The sequence below is a fragment of the Cucumis sativus genome, chromosome 1, assembly GCF_000004075.3.
Source record: "Cucumis sativus cultivar 9930 chromosome 1, Cucumber_9930_V3, whole genome shotgun sequence".
Lineage (NCBI taxonomy): Eukaryota > Viridiplantae > Streptophyta > Magnoliopsida > Cucurbitales > Cucurbitaceae > Cucumis > Cucumis sativus.
This window is the reverse complement of record NC_026655.2, coordinates 21,751,385-21,767,327: the sequence shown is the minus strand read 5'-3', so window position 1 is coordinate 21,767,327 and position 15,943 is coordinate 21,751,385. Positions and strand designations below refer to the sequence as shown.

The 15,943-nt window shown below is 29.6% G+C and overlaps 2 protein-coding genes across 2 annotated transcripts; both read left to right on the top strand.

The window, feature by feature from the left end:
- The first annotated feature begins 1,266 nt into the window (after nt 1-1,266).
- On the top strand, nt 1,267-2,317 carry LOC116403768 (copper transporter 1-like). Its single transcript, XM_031885325.1, has 2 exons — nt 1,267-1,882; nt 2,042-2,317. Exons 1-2 carry the CDS (start codon nt 1,438-1,440, stop codon nt 2,056-2,058), a joined length of 462 nt encoding a protein of 153 aa, XP_031741185.1. The 5' UTR covers nt 1,267-1,437; the 3' UTR covers nt 2,059-2,317.
- Nucleotides 2,318-5,111: 2,794 nt separating this feature from the next.
- LOC101214498 (copper transporter 6) lies at nt 5,112-5,839 on the top strand. The gene is given in 2 exon segments (XM_004145228.3): nt 5,112-5,417; nt 5,419-5,839. Coding segments are annotated over 2 exon segments (582 nt in total). The 5' UTR covers nt 5,112-5,153; the 3' UTR covers nt 5,737-5,839.
- The last annotated feature ends 10,104 nt before the right edge of the window (nt 5,840-15,943 follow it).

The window sequence follows — 15,943 nt, the reverse complement described above, 5'->3', positions numbered from 1 at the left end:
TAGTTTAATAGTAACTATGTTTGTTAGTCTCCTTCCAATCAGAGCTCAAGTCTTAGTTGTGTATCAAACCACTATTAGATATTATGATTATATTTTAAAAAACAAAAAGTACTTATTTTTCTTCTTTCAAAGTTTGACTAAGAATATTCAATCATTACTTAATAAAGATAAAAATAATATTCATGAATACGAAATTTAATTTTCAAGATCTAAAAACAAAACGATTATTAATGTTTTCTCTTTTTACTCGTCTTTTCTCTTCGTTGAGCTACTTCACGGTGAAAGAGAGAAAATAAAATGGTTATTAATTTTAATTCTTCTTTTAAAATCACAAACTATAACCTTTTTTTTCTTTTCATATTCCCAATATATGATATCAATCGAAGGTTAAACTATGCTAATATATGAAGATGTGTGAAAATACATGTGATATATTTTGTCCATTATGGTAGGTGAAGAAATTATTAAAATAATGTGTCACATGCACACTCTATATCAAATATAAAATAACAGTTTCTTTTAAATACAAAGAACTAAAGGCATTTGGACTATTATAAGTCATTTTTCTAAACTATAATTTGTATCTCAAATAAGATAAATTATTGTTACATACCAATGATAATAACCACGAGCTACAATAACAAATTTGAAAGAATCTCACTGAATTTTCTAGTATCATTTGTGAGTATCATATTCTCTTTGTTCACACTATAAATTTGTTATTTACTGATCGTCTATTAATATTAGTAGGTTACATCTTATATATTCTCAAAAGTATGTTGACGTAAAATATAATAGATAGAGGAGATGTGAAGCTTTTCTTTATACTCTCGTGGTATAGGAAATTGAATTTTTCATGTCCAGATGCACGACTAGTTCTCCGTCGAGTAAAAATGATCAATAGACATGCATGGTTATCGTGGTAGGGTTTATGATAACCATGACCATCTCCAATGAGATACTAAAGAAAAAGAAGTGGTTTGCTTTGATAAAGTTAAAACGTTAGGTTTTATTGGTTTGTGGGTTCGTGATTGATTTTAAAGATCTTTAACTAACGGGGGAGACTACCAAGATGCATGTAATTTCAAAATCAAAGGCTAATTAACCATTTAAACTCGAAATAAATGTTTTGAATGATTAACTTAAATTAGTTACTAATGGTGATTAATTATTTAAAATATCTCTTTGGAAAATTTTTACAAATAATTTCCTATAAATTAAAAAAAAGAAAGAGTAGGTGTCAAATGGTGAGAGGTGAACACACATGAAAAATGATAAACCGGCGGTGCACCAAATCAGGCGTTTAGTCATAGAAGTCACAATGAGTGTACGAACAAATCCATTTAATACTGAAACAGACGGCGTTCTTATCACTTATCACAAACCAATCGCCCTTCCCAATACCACACACGAGAATTTCCCGGCACCGGAGCCACCATGGACGCTGCCACCGAAGCTCACAACCATCATATGCACGGCATGACACCGCCACCGGACTCCTCCACCGCATCGCCGGAAATGATGCACCACAAGATGATGATGCACATGACCTTCTTTTGGGGAACCAACGCCGAGATTCTGTTCCATCGCTGGCCTGGCGAGCGCTCCGGCATGTACGCCTTAGCCTTAATCTTCATCTTCGTGCTTGCTTTTCTCGTCGAATGGCTTACACATTGCCGATTGATTAAGGAAGATTCGAGCCGGGCAGCGGCAGGATTGATCCGGACTCTGATGCATACGGTTAGGGTTGGATTAGCGTATTTAGTGATGCTTGCGGTGATGTCGTTCAATGTTGGAGTGCTTTTGGTAGCAATCGGTGGACATTGCTTGGGATTTTTCTTGTTTGGGAGTAAATTTTTCAAGAGATCGGAAGCGGTTTCTGGTAAATCCTCTGATCTTCCTCCTCTTAGTTGTTGATGAAGGGATAATAATGTGGAAATCTGGAATTGAAATTGAATGTTATGATAGTGTATTGAATGTTGGTGATGAATTTTTCTTGGATTGGATTAGAAACGAAATTTGTTGTTGGAATTCTTTGCAGCTTATGTCAAGTTGTAAACGGAAGAGGGGAAATGGTAAATTGGAAATGCTTTGGATTCAGATTTCAGGGATAATTCATCTTGTAATTTTTCTATCTCGCTGTTCATCGTTTTCATTTAGGATTCTTAATTTTGTAATTGTAAGCAAGAACTATGAAGATATTTAGTGGTGTTTAGGATTCATAGTCGCTATCTAAACTTAGAATTCGTGAGTGTTCATTCATATTGTCAAATTTTTCAATGATAATGTTAAAATTTTCTATTTTTGTTTTTTTTCACCTTATTTATCGTAAGTTTAGAATTTTGAATTTCATTTAAATTTTGAATAGCGATGTGTAACTACTTTTCTATTATGTAGGTTTAGATGACTTGAATTTTGATTAAATTGATTTTCCATATGTGGTTTAGGTTTAGATAGACGTCGTGAAGTTTGATTCGGTATGAAATTTAATTATTTGAAGTTTACTTTATTCTTTTTTCAATTTCTGGAATATTATTGGAATCAAAATTCTTTGATTAGTTGGGTACAAAATTGGTAACTTTTGTTTGTTTTGTTTTTTGTTTTCTATTTTTGTTAGTATCTATCACGTTATCATAATGTAAATATTGGTATTGGTATATCACACTAATGGTACACAAGAATGTCTATCTATGTTTTAGATGTTGGTATGTCATCTCTAAGCTATTTGATATAACACATAATTTGGAATTGTATCAAATATATATCATCATCAACTAGTAGTTGTATTAATTTACATGTTTAGTTAGGATTTTTTTTTTTTTTGTAAAATTTATAATTATATCAATTAACTAGAGATAAACAAATTAATTAAGAGAATTTACTACTAAAACAGGTTTGGAGTGGTTTTAAAAATAGTCAAAATGATTTTCATATAATCATTATAACGTTGGGATTATTACACCTCTAAAAGTGGTGTCTAACAATCAGAATTGGTTTTCCACTTTAAGTAAATTATTATATAGATATATCCTTCCAAACAAACTTCAACATATCTTATATCTTTTCAACGTCTTTCTAAATCAATATTATTGAGATTAAACAACAATCCATCGTAACGTACAAAAATTAGAGTCATAAAACAACATACAATGATACTCGATAGTACGAGTATCATGCATACATTACTAATAGATAATGGATACCGGATGTGATAATACTTACACATAAACCAATAGTATACACTTTATCTCTAAACAACTATAAAATCTCACTCAACTATTATAGACGCCACATCCAACTTAATTATGAGATTGATCTCGATGAAATATGTTGACTCATAAACCGTTTTATTCACATCACCATTAGCAACGTCCTTTACGACTCTTGAACTCTTGATCATTTTTATTCAAGACACCCAATGACTCCGTCACTTGACCATTCTCAGTCATTATTTAAGACATTTGATTTACTCAACACATACTATACTCAATTAAAATGCATAAGACCCTTTCACAAACCTCTAAACAATATTATTCTATATCCAACTGTCATATTATCAAGTCTCTCACAACATATCACAACGTCATTATGCATGCTTAAGCATCATGAATACAAACAGGTTGTAGAATATAGGACATTTTTACCTAAGTAACAGTTAAAATATTAATTTAACTTAGATGTATTAAGCTAAAAAATTCTATTGTTTTTTCAACTTAGAATCAATGGTTTCTTTCAAAATAAAATTCTATTCTTTTAAGTACAAATTGGAGCGAGAGATTTAAACATGACTTTGATTGAACTAATTAAACTTTTGTTCGTTTAGAATTAATAGGAGAAATCCCATTAATTTAGAATAAATAGACTAAAAAGAGGTTAATGACGTATATATTCCAAAAACTATCGTAATTCTTTTTGCATTATTCTTATAGAAATTATTACAATTGTATAAGTTTGAATTTCTTTTATACTTTAGAAGTCTAATTTCTCTATATTTATTAAACGTAAAAACTTTGTAGAATTAGATCATTTGAAAATATGAAATCAAAATTAAATCAAGCCATAAACTTCAAACGAAACCAAATCGAGGCATGCATTGGACATACTCCACATGGCCAAATTAACGAGGCTAGTAAGGACCGAGGATTAAGGTTTAGACTAACAAATTCAAATCAACGGAGTTGGAGCATGGATTATTGGACATGCCCCAAGTGAGGTGTGTGGCTGCTTTCGCCTTCAACATGTCTTATTTTTCTAGTTTTTTATCCTCTAATTTTGTTGAGTCATAATCATGTTTATGGTATAAACTTATATCCAATTTTTCTCCTTTTAAATAACCTTTCTGCTCTCACTTGAAAAATGTGGTAAGAGTCGAAAGAATGAAAAGTGATAAAAGGACGGAAGTGGAAGGAGAAAATGATAAATACTAATCTTACAAAATATAGAACCAAGTATCTTCTAAACAACTAATTAGCTAAAATATACACATATATATACACACATATACATATACATATACATATACACACATATATATCAAAGGTCAATAATAATAATAAATAGAGATTAATTATGTGTTCTTAATTAAAGAATCAAAAAGAGGGCATGAAGCATGCTATTTTATCTTCATCTTCTCATAGGTCAACCATGATATCCACTTTTGATTTAAATTTTTTATTGAAAACACTCCAGATTAGAAAAATATAATATATATGTCATTAATATTTTTAAAATAAGGGCTATATATTATGTCTCAACTTTTAACCTTCGATACATGTTAAAACCTACTTTTCTGTTTCTTCTCTGGTTAAATTCTAACATGCACGGTAAAAATCTACGTTATTAACAACTATTTATTCGATTTTGAGCCAAATTAATTTACACATGTAACCATGAGGTTAAAAAATTTAATTTACCAAATTAAAACGTTAATGTAAGGAGTAAAAGAAAGGAGTAATAAAATAAAAATATGTGTATATATTTTGTAATTTGTACTACAAATAATAAAAGAAGTACAAATTAAATACAACCAAGCATTAGTAGTACAACAATATTATCTAAATTAAAATTCAAAACTTCCATATTAAGCTATAAAATAAGTGAACTTCATTAATCATTTCTCTTAAAGTCAACAGACAAACTCAAAAGATTGCAAAATGGAACAAAAAACAACAGCAATCTTAACTCTTTGTTTTGTAATTTTTCTTTCTGTTTCTTCCAAATCCGACGCTACCAATGTTTTACTTCCCACCCACGACGGCATGCACATGGACCCCCCGCCGCCGCCGATAGCTCCGACGAGCAGAGGGTCCGGCGATGACATGCACACTCACGATATGATGTCATCGGCCATGCACATGACTTTCTTCTGGGGGAAAAACACACAAGTTTTGTTTTCCGGCTGGCTGGCCGGATCGGTCCGGCATGTATGCAGTGGCGCTGGTGTTCGTCTTTTTGCTGGCGGTGGCGGTCGAGTGGCTGTCGTGTTGGCGGATGATGACGGAGGTAGGGCCGAGAAATGTGGCGGCCGGAATCGTGCAGACGGCGGTACATGGGATAAGAATGGGGATTGCGTATTTGGTGATGCTTGCTTTGATGTCGTTCAACGGTGGTGTTTTTATCGTGGCCGTCGCCGGACATATGGTTGGGTTTTTGGTTTTTGGAAGCAGAGTTGTGAAGAAGGAGAAATCATCGGCGTACGATCAGGGAACTGTCGATCTTCCATCTAGGGTTTGCTGACTAATTATACATTTGATCATAATTTGTTACATTGTGCTTGTAAACGATTCAAGTGAACTAATTTTGGTTATTTTGGATCTAATATTCTCTTTTTTATTTGAAATATTCATAGGCGGCTTTGTTGAGTTTTCTTTTTCAAGAAAACAAATATTCATCGAATCTAAATTTGATTTATTATGTTATAGTTAAAAAGTTGTTTTTGCTTACATATTTTTGCTCATTTTTTCCTTTTTTTTCATATTTATCCTTTATTAAATTTGAAAGTAAATTTATTTGGAGAGAAAAATTAGGGACCCATTTGGTAAGGTTCTTGTTTTCATTTTTTAAGAAACAGATTAACGTTTCCTGTTTCAACTCGTTCTTAAAAAATATAAACGTTTTTCATGTTACAAGGATTGAGTGGAAAAATAGTTTCTCAATTATTTTTATTGATTTTTTTTAATTATTTCTATTGGTTTATTTTTCTTTTTTCTCAATTATTTTTATGGGTTTCTTTTTCTTTTTTTTCTCGGCTATTGTTATCTAATTTCTTTTCTTTTTTTCTCAATTATTTTTATTAGTTTTCTTTTCTTCTTTTCTCAATTATTTTTCTATTTCCTACACGTGATTTCCTTTTTTCTTTGTTTTATTTTCATCATCTTCCCCGAATAAGGTTTTCTTTTTCTTCTTTCCTAAATAACCATCATCTTCCTCTTCCTCTTATTATTTTCTCCATCTTCCTCCTCGCCTCTCATCCTCTTCCTCTACACGATGCTTTTGGATATGAGTTTTCCTCTTTGCATGGATAATTTTCGCTGTGGGGTTTTATCGGATTTGTGTTTTCATCGTGGGTCTTTGTCTTTCTTTTTGCCGTGAATTTAAGTCCTGAGTTTTCGTCTTCCTCTTTGTCGACTCTGTCCTTTGGATCTCAATCTTTATCTTAATTTCCAAATCTTAATCTCTATAAGATTACTAGAAAACATTCCTATGTAGGTTTGATACAATGAGTGGTGTAATTTTAAATGAATTGGATGTGAATAAAATAAAAAATAAATCTGGAAGAAAATAAGGAAATAAGAAACCCATATTTTCTGTTTCTGTTTCATTTTTTAAAAGAAACAAGAAGTAGAAACCATTATCAAACACATTTTTCTTCTTCTAATAAAAAAAGAAATAGAAACCATTATCAAACACATTTTTCTTCTTCTAATAAAAGAAGAAATAGGACAAGAGGTCCGGGTTCAAATTCTCATCCAGCATTTATTACCATACTTTTGTAAAAGAAAAAAAAAGAAGAAATAGGAAATCGGATAGAAAATTTATAAATTTTGAAAAAAAAAATGTTTACCTTTGAAACAAAGAGGAGAAAATGCTTAAATTTGGTGCCAAGATTAGATGAAGAAAATCATGTAAAATAAAAGGGAATGTTTTCTTAAGAAAATGAGGATTTTTATGGTTTTTTTTAAAGGGACCCAAAACTGATATAAAATATGAGATTAAAATTAAAAAAAAAACAAAAATAATAAATTCTCCGAAGCTATTTACTAATCTGTCCAATTTTGTTTAGAATTTTAACCGATGTGTGTTTTATCAAACATGGGGTTCATTGTATTATATGAATTATAGGATTAGTATCCACCTCTATTATATATATATATATAAACATTTTTTATTTTCCATAAGATGAGAAGCAGACATCATATATATTGATTTTATGTTTTATATTAATCAAATATGAAATGATTATCCTTAATTAATTAATGAATAACTATAATTATTAATAAATAATTATAATAATCGCATTTGTATGAAAATAGATTTTTATGGTTTATTAATAATAGATCAATATTTATCACCTCAATTAATCCTAACAAAGTTACTATATTATCATTTTTACAATTTTCTTAAACTGTGATTAATATACTTTAAAATGTGGTGAATATTTTGTAGCCATTTCTAAATTAATTTATTATTTTGACCTTTTGGCTTATCTATAAGATTAGGATTAGCCCACGTTACAATTCATTTTGGTAATATTATTGCTACTTTTTTATAGTTCTTTTTTATTCTTTTTTTTATTTGGAGATCTATCTTACCCACATCCTCTTGCTTCCATATGCATATGTTCTAATGGATTAATTATGGATCTTATTTTCTTTTTATTCTGTTTTAAAATAAAGAGAAAAATTCTAATGTAATTATTTCATTTTTTATTTTTATTTATTAAAATTAAATCTATTTTCTCTTCCCTTCGTATCCTACAAAGTACAACTTTTTTAAAGCTCATTTTTTCTAGTTTTTAAAATTTGTTTGATTTTTTAAAATCACTCATGGAATATAATAAAAGAAGAAAGCTATATATAGGCTTAACTACTTGACTCATAATCCATGGTTGGGACTGTATTTTGGATAATTTGATTATCGTCATTGTTGACGCCTCTGTGATTTTGGAACGTTCAAAAGAGACGATGTAGTTTGAATAAAAAAATTATTTTTAATTATATATAGAGATAACAATCCGTTAGTTTTTAATTTTTTTTTATTATTATAAAATAAAACATACAACAGTTATGTCCTCCATTTTATGAGCAAAAGAAGAGATTACTTTGTATTATTTTTTTTATGTTTTGAATGTTTATTATTATATAAATTGTAGAAAATCTAAAAATGAGGACAAAGAAGGGTCAAGGAGAAAAGCGAAGAAGTGACAGATTACGGTCTTCTGAATACACTAGTTCAAAAAAACCATTGTCAACAGGTGTCCAAACTCTTCAGACGAGGTATTCGTATATATTTTTTCAAGGATTTTCCTAAGTATAACAAAGTTGTACATTTTTATAACTTAGTGTATGGTTCATTACAGGATATAACAGAACATATAATGGCCATAGGGTCAGGAGGAAAAAAAGAATTTCCACAATCATCCAATAAGAGGAGGATGAAGGACCCTCCAAAGGAAGAACCAACCATACAGAAAAAGCCAAGAATAAAAAGCATGGTAAACATGCTTATTAACATTTATGTTCTCCTATTTTCTAATGAATACGAAGAGATTTTTTGAAGTTGTGCACTGTGTAGGTTTCATTAAGTCGAATAAAGAGAGCGAAATATATAGAAGAAAGTGAAGAAGAGGTAAGTGTTGTAGCTTGTTGTAATTGAATTAATAAACATGAACAAACTTGTCTAATTTAATAATCAAAAGAGAGTGAACAGGAAAAGACTGAGAGTCTGGAAAACAAAAAAGGAGAGGACGATATAGATCAAGAGTGGCAAGCGGATACCATAGCAAACGAAAAATCAAAATCATCCACAAAAGAGACGAGTGAAAACACTAAGCAATCCATGAATTATAAGAAGAGACAAACGAATACAAAAAAAAAGGGAAGAAGGTAACTGTATATAAATTAGATAACTGCAACCTCTTTATCTTAATGTATATTAGTTATACATGTAACAAAATTGAAAAAACAGGTAAAAACGGCAAAGATAGGAATAAAAGCAAAAAAGGACTGAAGAAGAAAGGGAAAAGCACCAATAAGGGAAGAAAGGGTTGAGGCACGTGTGATGTTGTACTGTATTTTAGATGGTACGAGTCTTTGGAATTTGCTATATATATGGTAATTGTAATTTATGTTTTATTTTAGATGGAACGGTATGAAAATAATGTAATACAATTACAGTGTATTTGTATTACGTTTTATATTGTGATTAGTTATTGATTTTGATGTACTGAGTCTTGTATATTATATAATTAGAATACATAGAATTTGGGATAATATGTTGATCGTTATGTAATCATTATAGGAATATGTATAATAGTTTACTGCAATTACAGTGTATTTGTAGATTATGGAACATGCTAACTTATATTTTGGATTTTACTGCGTTGTATTTCATTATTGTGATTGTCATTAACCTAAATATAACTACTCATCACTATTAGGAGTCGGTATACTTGATGTCCCACCAACGGTGGACTGAACCTTTAAGAATAAACCTCTAGACAAAAGCAACATAATAGATAAAATCAAACAAAATCTTGGAGAAAGACTGACAGCTAGATTTAGTACTGAGGGACTATTCAACCATTTTCTGAAATTTTTCATAACAACCTAGTCATCTCAATTACTCATGCACCTCATTCAACGTATGTGCAAGCCCAAATCAACCATCCAACTACATTTCCTGATATGGGGTAGGGTACTTAAATTTGGGCTGACGGAATTTGTCTTGATTATAGACTTGAACTGCGAGAAAATATCATATGTTAATACAAAGGATATAAAGAGTGGAGGACGACTGAAAATGATTTATTTCGAGACCCGAAAATCAATAACAAGGCATTACTTGAACACTATGTTCAATATAAGTACAACTGGAACGGATACCGATAGGATAAGGATGACCAAATTGAGAGCTTTCTACTCCCACAACAAGAATCTTTGAGTATACAGTGGGATCATATTTTGATGGTAGACAATGGTGAATTATTTGATAGGTATCCTTGGGGGAGAGTTGCTTTTGACCTCCTCGTAGATTTCATGAATAGGGTTGTGACTAAGCAAGAGGCAAATAAGGATATCCATGGGAGGGTTCATTTTTCGATCTTAGTTTGGGCTTACGAGGTAATCCCAACCTTGATTACGTCATCAAACTTCTTGCTACAGCGAATCTCAAATGAAGTGCCTCAGATAATAAATTGGACAGCAGACACACACGCCATAATGGAAGGACCTACAACAGAAGGTCTGTGTTTCGTCAATGGTATGCAACTCATTTTACAACAGTTTTTATATGTAGATAATCACTTATAGTTATAACTTTTTTTTTCTTCTTGAAACAACTTGAACTATCCCTGATGCTCGCTACAACTGATGAAGTGAGCAAACCATACTTCGCACTGTTACTTCATGTTAAAAAATATGATTCTCAGAGAGGCCGAAGATGAGTTTACAAAGGGCCAACAAGCTGAACGTGTAGCTCACGTGTCACTTAGTAGAGGCATGCCCTCTACAAGCCAGCTTGATGGACTAGCCAAAGTTGTTGAAAGTATTAAACAAAGCCTGAAAAAAATGGAAAAAATTATGGAGGAGATGATTGGATTGTTCAAGACTGTGGAGGAGAAAATAGACAAAAAGTTTGAAGAACTATATGTCAACTTAAACAACATTGTTGAAGAGATCAAAAGGAAACAACCTATTTCTTCAGGTGCCCAAAAAGACAAACGAATATATGGTAAGCATAAGCTTTAAACTATAAGTTACTTCTCCGATTATGTGTATATGAAATAAACTTTGAAAATACACTATATTTGTAATTTAGGGAGCAAAGTCTTTTGAGAAGCACCTTGATAAGGTAGAGGAGGGAAAAGAAGAAGAGGACAAAGGAGAAGATGAAGGTGAAGACCTGAGCATGGAACCGATGTATCAAAAAGGCCTTGGCAAAAAGGACGACGATGAGGGAAGGGGAGGCGTTGCTAGAAGTGGGAGCCAAGGCTTCGAAGGGTCAGCTAGTAGACAACCGACATCAACAAAATCATAAACAATACCTCCCAAAATAAGGCAAAATGGAGATCAACTACCGTATAAGGAACTTTATAAAGTAAATATAATACTATATTGTGTTAAACAATTTAGAACACATGTTTGAAAGTAAACCGTGTACATAACTGTAAAGGCCACAAAGGATGCCGATGAAGAACTAAATGAGTTGATCAGGTCAATTGATGAAAGTATTATATACGATGAAATAAACAAAAAGAAAGAAGACAAAGTACAATTGGTATAGTGGATTGCTGATACTTAAGGATTATCAATTATTATTGCATTACATTTCCAACTCTGACTTATGTTCATCTTTTTTGTTGTTATATTGTCATCAAATTATTATTACATTATCATGTTATACTGTCATCAAATTGTGTACATCCTCTTATTGTGAAACATGTGTACCTGTTTGTTATTGTCACTTAATTGATTGGTTGATTATGGTGTGATAATTGATTGATTTTCCTAAAATAATGTCAATTTATTATTATGTTAAGTGAACTGTTTTATGGAAAAATGGTTAAATGCATAATTATAGGGATGTTACAATCTTAATATGTTATTGTTTTTATATCAAATGCACAATTTTAGGGAAGGATACAATTTTAAATTCAAATTTTGGAAAATTTTCAACTAAACTTTTAAAATCAAATGATAAAATAAATATTTATTACTATATATATAATCCAAAAACAATGAAGGATAAATATGAAAAATTGTGTATTTGTATGATATAATAAAATATTTCTAAGAATTAAACAAACCTCATGAAACGTACAATGAATAAATTATACTATCAATCATTTTATTGATAACAAAAAGAGCATGAATTAAATTATACATATTAATAAAAGTAAATTGATAATTATTTGATTTGAAACCTACAAATCTCAAAATCGGATATAAATTGAAGACATAAATCTAGGAGATGTTGATTAGATGAGATCAATCTCGAAAATAAATATTTGTTTAATATTTTTATGAAACTGAATGATTTGCAAATGCACTGTACTCGTGGTTCTGAGTTATATTTCATTATTTTAATTTGTACAAATACACTTTATCTGATAAAAAAGTTTATCTGATCAAAAAGAGTTTCTGACTATGAAAGGTAAAATTGGCTGAAAATTTATCAAAAAATATCTACTTAAGACGGTTATGCTACAAATCAAAATAGTTTTTAGATTTGTTGTTTTTCGAATTGTTATCTATTATTTCGTCATTCTCACGATTTTGTCCTTTTGTTACGTGACTCGTTCTAACCTTGGGCTTGCTTTGGTTTATGGTGTCCTAATGTATTGGGCCAACCCATGTGTAGGTCGGCCCATTGCGAATTCTTGTATGTTAACTCTAAATATTAGTGGAAAAGTAATACTAGGGTATCGACTTCTTCTATTCATTATTTGACATGTTAAATGATGATTTATTAATTTATTTAATAGAATTTTAGTACTATTTTCACCTTTTTTTTTTATCCAATTTATTAATTTATTTAATGGGTTGCATGTGATGACTATGTAAGATGAATATAGTTTATGGAAAAAAAATCTAGTACTTTCGTATTCAACTCTTCTCGTACATTATTTGACATGAAATGAAATGTTTTTATCAATTTATCATATTTTTTTTTATGTTACTATTATGGTTAGTAATCAACGACTATGAAAAACATTCCTACTTTCTCAAATTTTTATAAATACAATTCAAAATTTATTTTTAATGTCTTTCTAAATAAAATACTTGAAAATGTATTCCAAACACACTCATAAATAAAATGATTGATATAATCAATAAACTTTGTTTCAATTATGGAGGAGTGAAAAAAAAACTCAAATTTGATCAACTAAAATATTCATACATATCATTGTGACTCTTGAAAAAGTAAGTAGACTCTCTTATTCCATTACAATACTTGGTATTAGAGTATTCGACTTAGTGTCTATCTTATATGTGTGGCCAAGTCATGTCACTCTCATATGCTTGTCTTCTTTTTTCATTTTTTTTTTATAGAGAATGAGGAATTTGAGATGGTTCTAAATGGTTTGAAAGATTCAAAATTAAATTGGAACTAATGGAACTAACCAACATTCTATAGATTGGAAGAGGAAACATCTCAAAACAACAAGTAATAGAGAAAAATAACTATTGAAGGAAAGTACCAACAATTTATATAGTGATTAGATCAAATGGAATATATATATATTAGGGATTCCTTCAAAAAAAATATATATATATAAACTCATACACTATGTTGGAGAATAAATTTCTTTTGGAATGTCAACTTTGAGGTTATCAAAAAGAGCATATAAATGTGAGGTTGTTGTATTGTTTACGTGTATATATCATCACTTTTAATTTTTTGGCCAACAAATGTGTATATATATCCAAAGTGTATATGATATTTTGAACTATTATGTTTTTATGTATCTCTCCTACATCAGGAGATTATCTTTTCTAGATTTGTTCAAGTTGTGAAAGAGACCATTCCTTCTTCTTCTTCTTTCTGCTTCATGTACAGAGATAATGACATTTTCTTTGTCACATTGTTTTCAACTTTAACCCTTTTCATTACTACAATATTACAACTAGGGTCCTTTATATGATTTCTCACTTCTCGATATTATCATGTTCAATAAATGGGAGCAATAATATGCATGTGAAGAAAATGGAATGATACGTTGATAATGTGAAAATTAGTTGGTAATAAGAAGAGTCACGTGTGTATCTTTAATAAAGATTATGAAGGTCTCTTATTTTTTGGATATATATATATATGATCTTCAACATATATGCTTCCTCAAAGTAATGTGTGCTTATTTGGATATATCATTCTTTTGATCTATATCAAACGTTTGTTTGGGACTTAATTTCATGAGCTATGATGTAGTGTGTACAAGATGAACATGAGGTTTCATTTTACAATTTTTCTAAAAACCAATGTACTTATTTTTCTTTAATAAGTACTTGAAAGTGATTCAATATCTAATTTTGCACTTTTCAACACATTTTCATACTATTAAAGTTGAATTTCAGTTATTAAAAATATTTGTTATGTGTTATTTGATTTTTTTAATACCATTTCAAAATCACACTCAAACTTGACGTGAAAACCCTTTAAAAGTTAATTTAAGATATATAGAGAGAGCATGATTTAAAACATGACATAAAAACTTCTAAAAATCGATACGAGACCAATAAAGATCAAATCAAACATGACATTAAAAAACTTCGAAAAAAGTCAATTTGATGGAGAGAAAATCTCTAAAAAGTTATATCGGAGGAAAAACGAGTTGGGAGATAGAACTAATCAAAGGTAGGAATCAAGAAAGGGACTATTTTTGTATCTCTTATTTGGTGCAAAGTTGACCTTCACACAATGAATTAATTTATTACTCCCCCATTATTTTTTGTATGCCCATAGAGCAATAATATTTGATAGTATTGCAAAGGTATGAATTTTTCTTCATCTCTCTTTCCTTTTTTGAATCCCTTTATTTGATATTTTTATTAATTATGTTGTGAAAATTAATATTTATTTGAAAATCGATTGTTTTATTATAAGAGTTGTTTTTAAATATAGTAAAGTGAATAAAATATTTACAATTATAACAAAAACTCATAATATATTAATAATAGATACTGATCAAATTCTTTATAATACTGACTTTAACAGACACATCAATGAAAGTCCATCATTGAAATTTTGTTATATTTATAAATAATTTCAGTTTAGTTTTCTTATTTAAAATAATTTTCTTTATTATTATTGACTCTATTAACTTAATTTTCTTTATTCAACAGTCGTCTTAATTATTAGCTTTATTGAAAAAAATAAAATATACCAAACAAATTAATGTTCATAAGAAGGAAAATAAACTCACGTATACACTAAAGCTCTTACATGTATGCTAAATTTATGTAAGTATTGTAATCTTAAGTGTGATTGAAATACATTATCGGGTGTTTAATTTAAGAAATGCAAAGAATATATAAGTGCCAAAAAATGATATTTTTATCATTTATTTCGATACAAATGTGCAAGAGTTTGAGATCAAACACTTTCCACCTCTTAGATACCATTTTTCTTAGTACAATAGAAATTCGAGATGAATTTTTAACCACATATCTCACAGTAGTAGCTAGGGCTACTATTGCTGATTTTGATCTTTTATTCATATAATTATGCTCGAGTTGACAATATTTATAATATATACATTTTTTTTGTATATAGATAGAAAATTCGAATCTTCAACCTTAAAAAAGAAATAGTATCTATACTTAATTGAATTAATTTGTATTAATCTTCTTAAAGTTTCAAAACTCAACAATTTTATCCCAAACATTTTTAGCTAAGAAGTCGCCTAATTTTTATTAGAAAATTTCTTAATTTGTGTAATTGAACTTGTGCAATTACTAAGTTTTCAAATTTAGAATGTGTAGCAAAATCAGTCAAGTTTTCGTCAAAGTGGAAGCTTAACTAAGCAGTAATTGACATGATAAGAGTAAATGTTTGAATTACTTTGTTATCGACTTTTTATTTGAATTACTTTTCTAGAAAACAAAGGAAGAAAGGACACAACGACGACGAAAACAAAGTGGCAAACGCCCGTGTAGTGATGATAGGAATCAAAGGTACTACGAGAAGATTGGAGGGAGAAAATTGTTTTTAAATGAAAAAATAA

Coding starts and splice junctions, on each gene's coding strand:
- LOC116403768 (XM_031885325.1), top strand. CDS start 1,438: ATGGACGCTGCCACCGAAGCTCACAACCATCATATGCACGGCATGACA.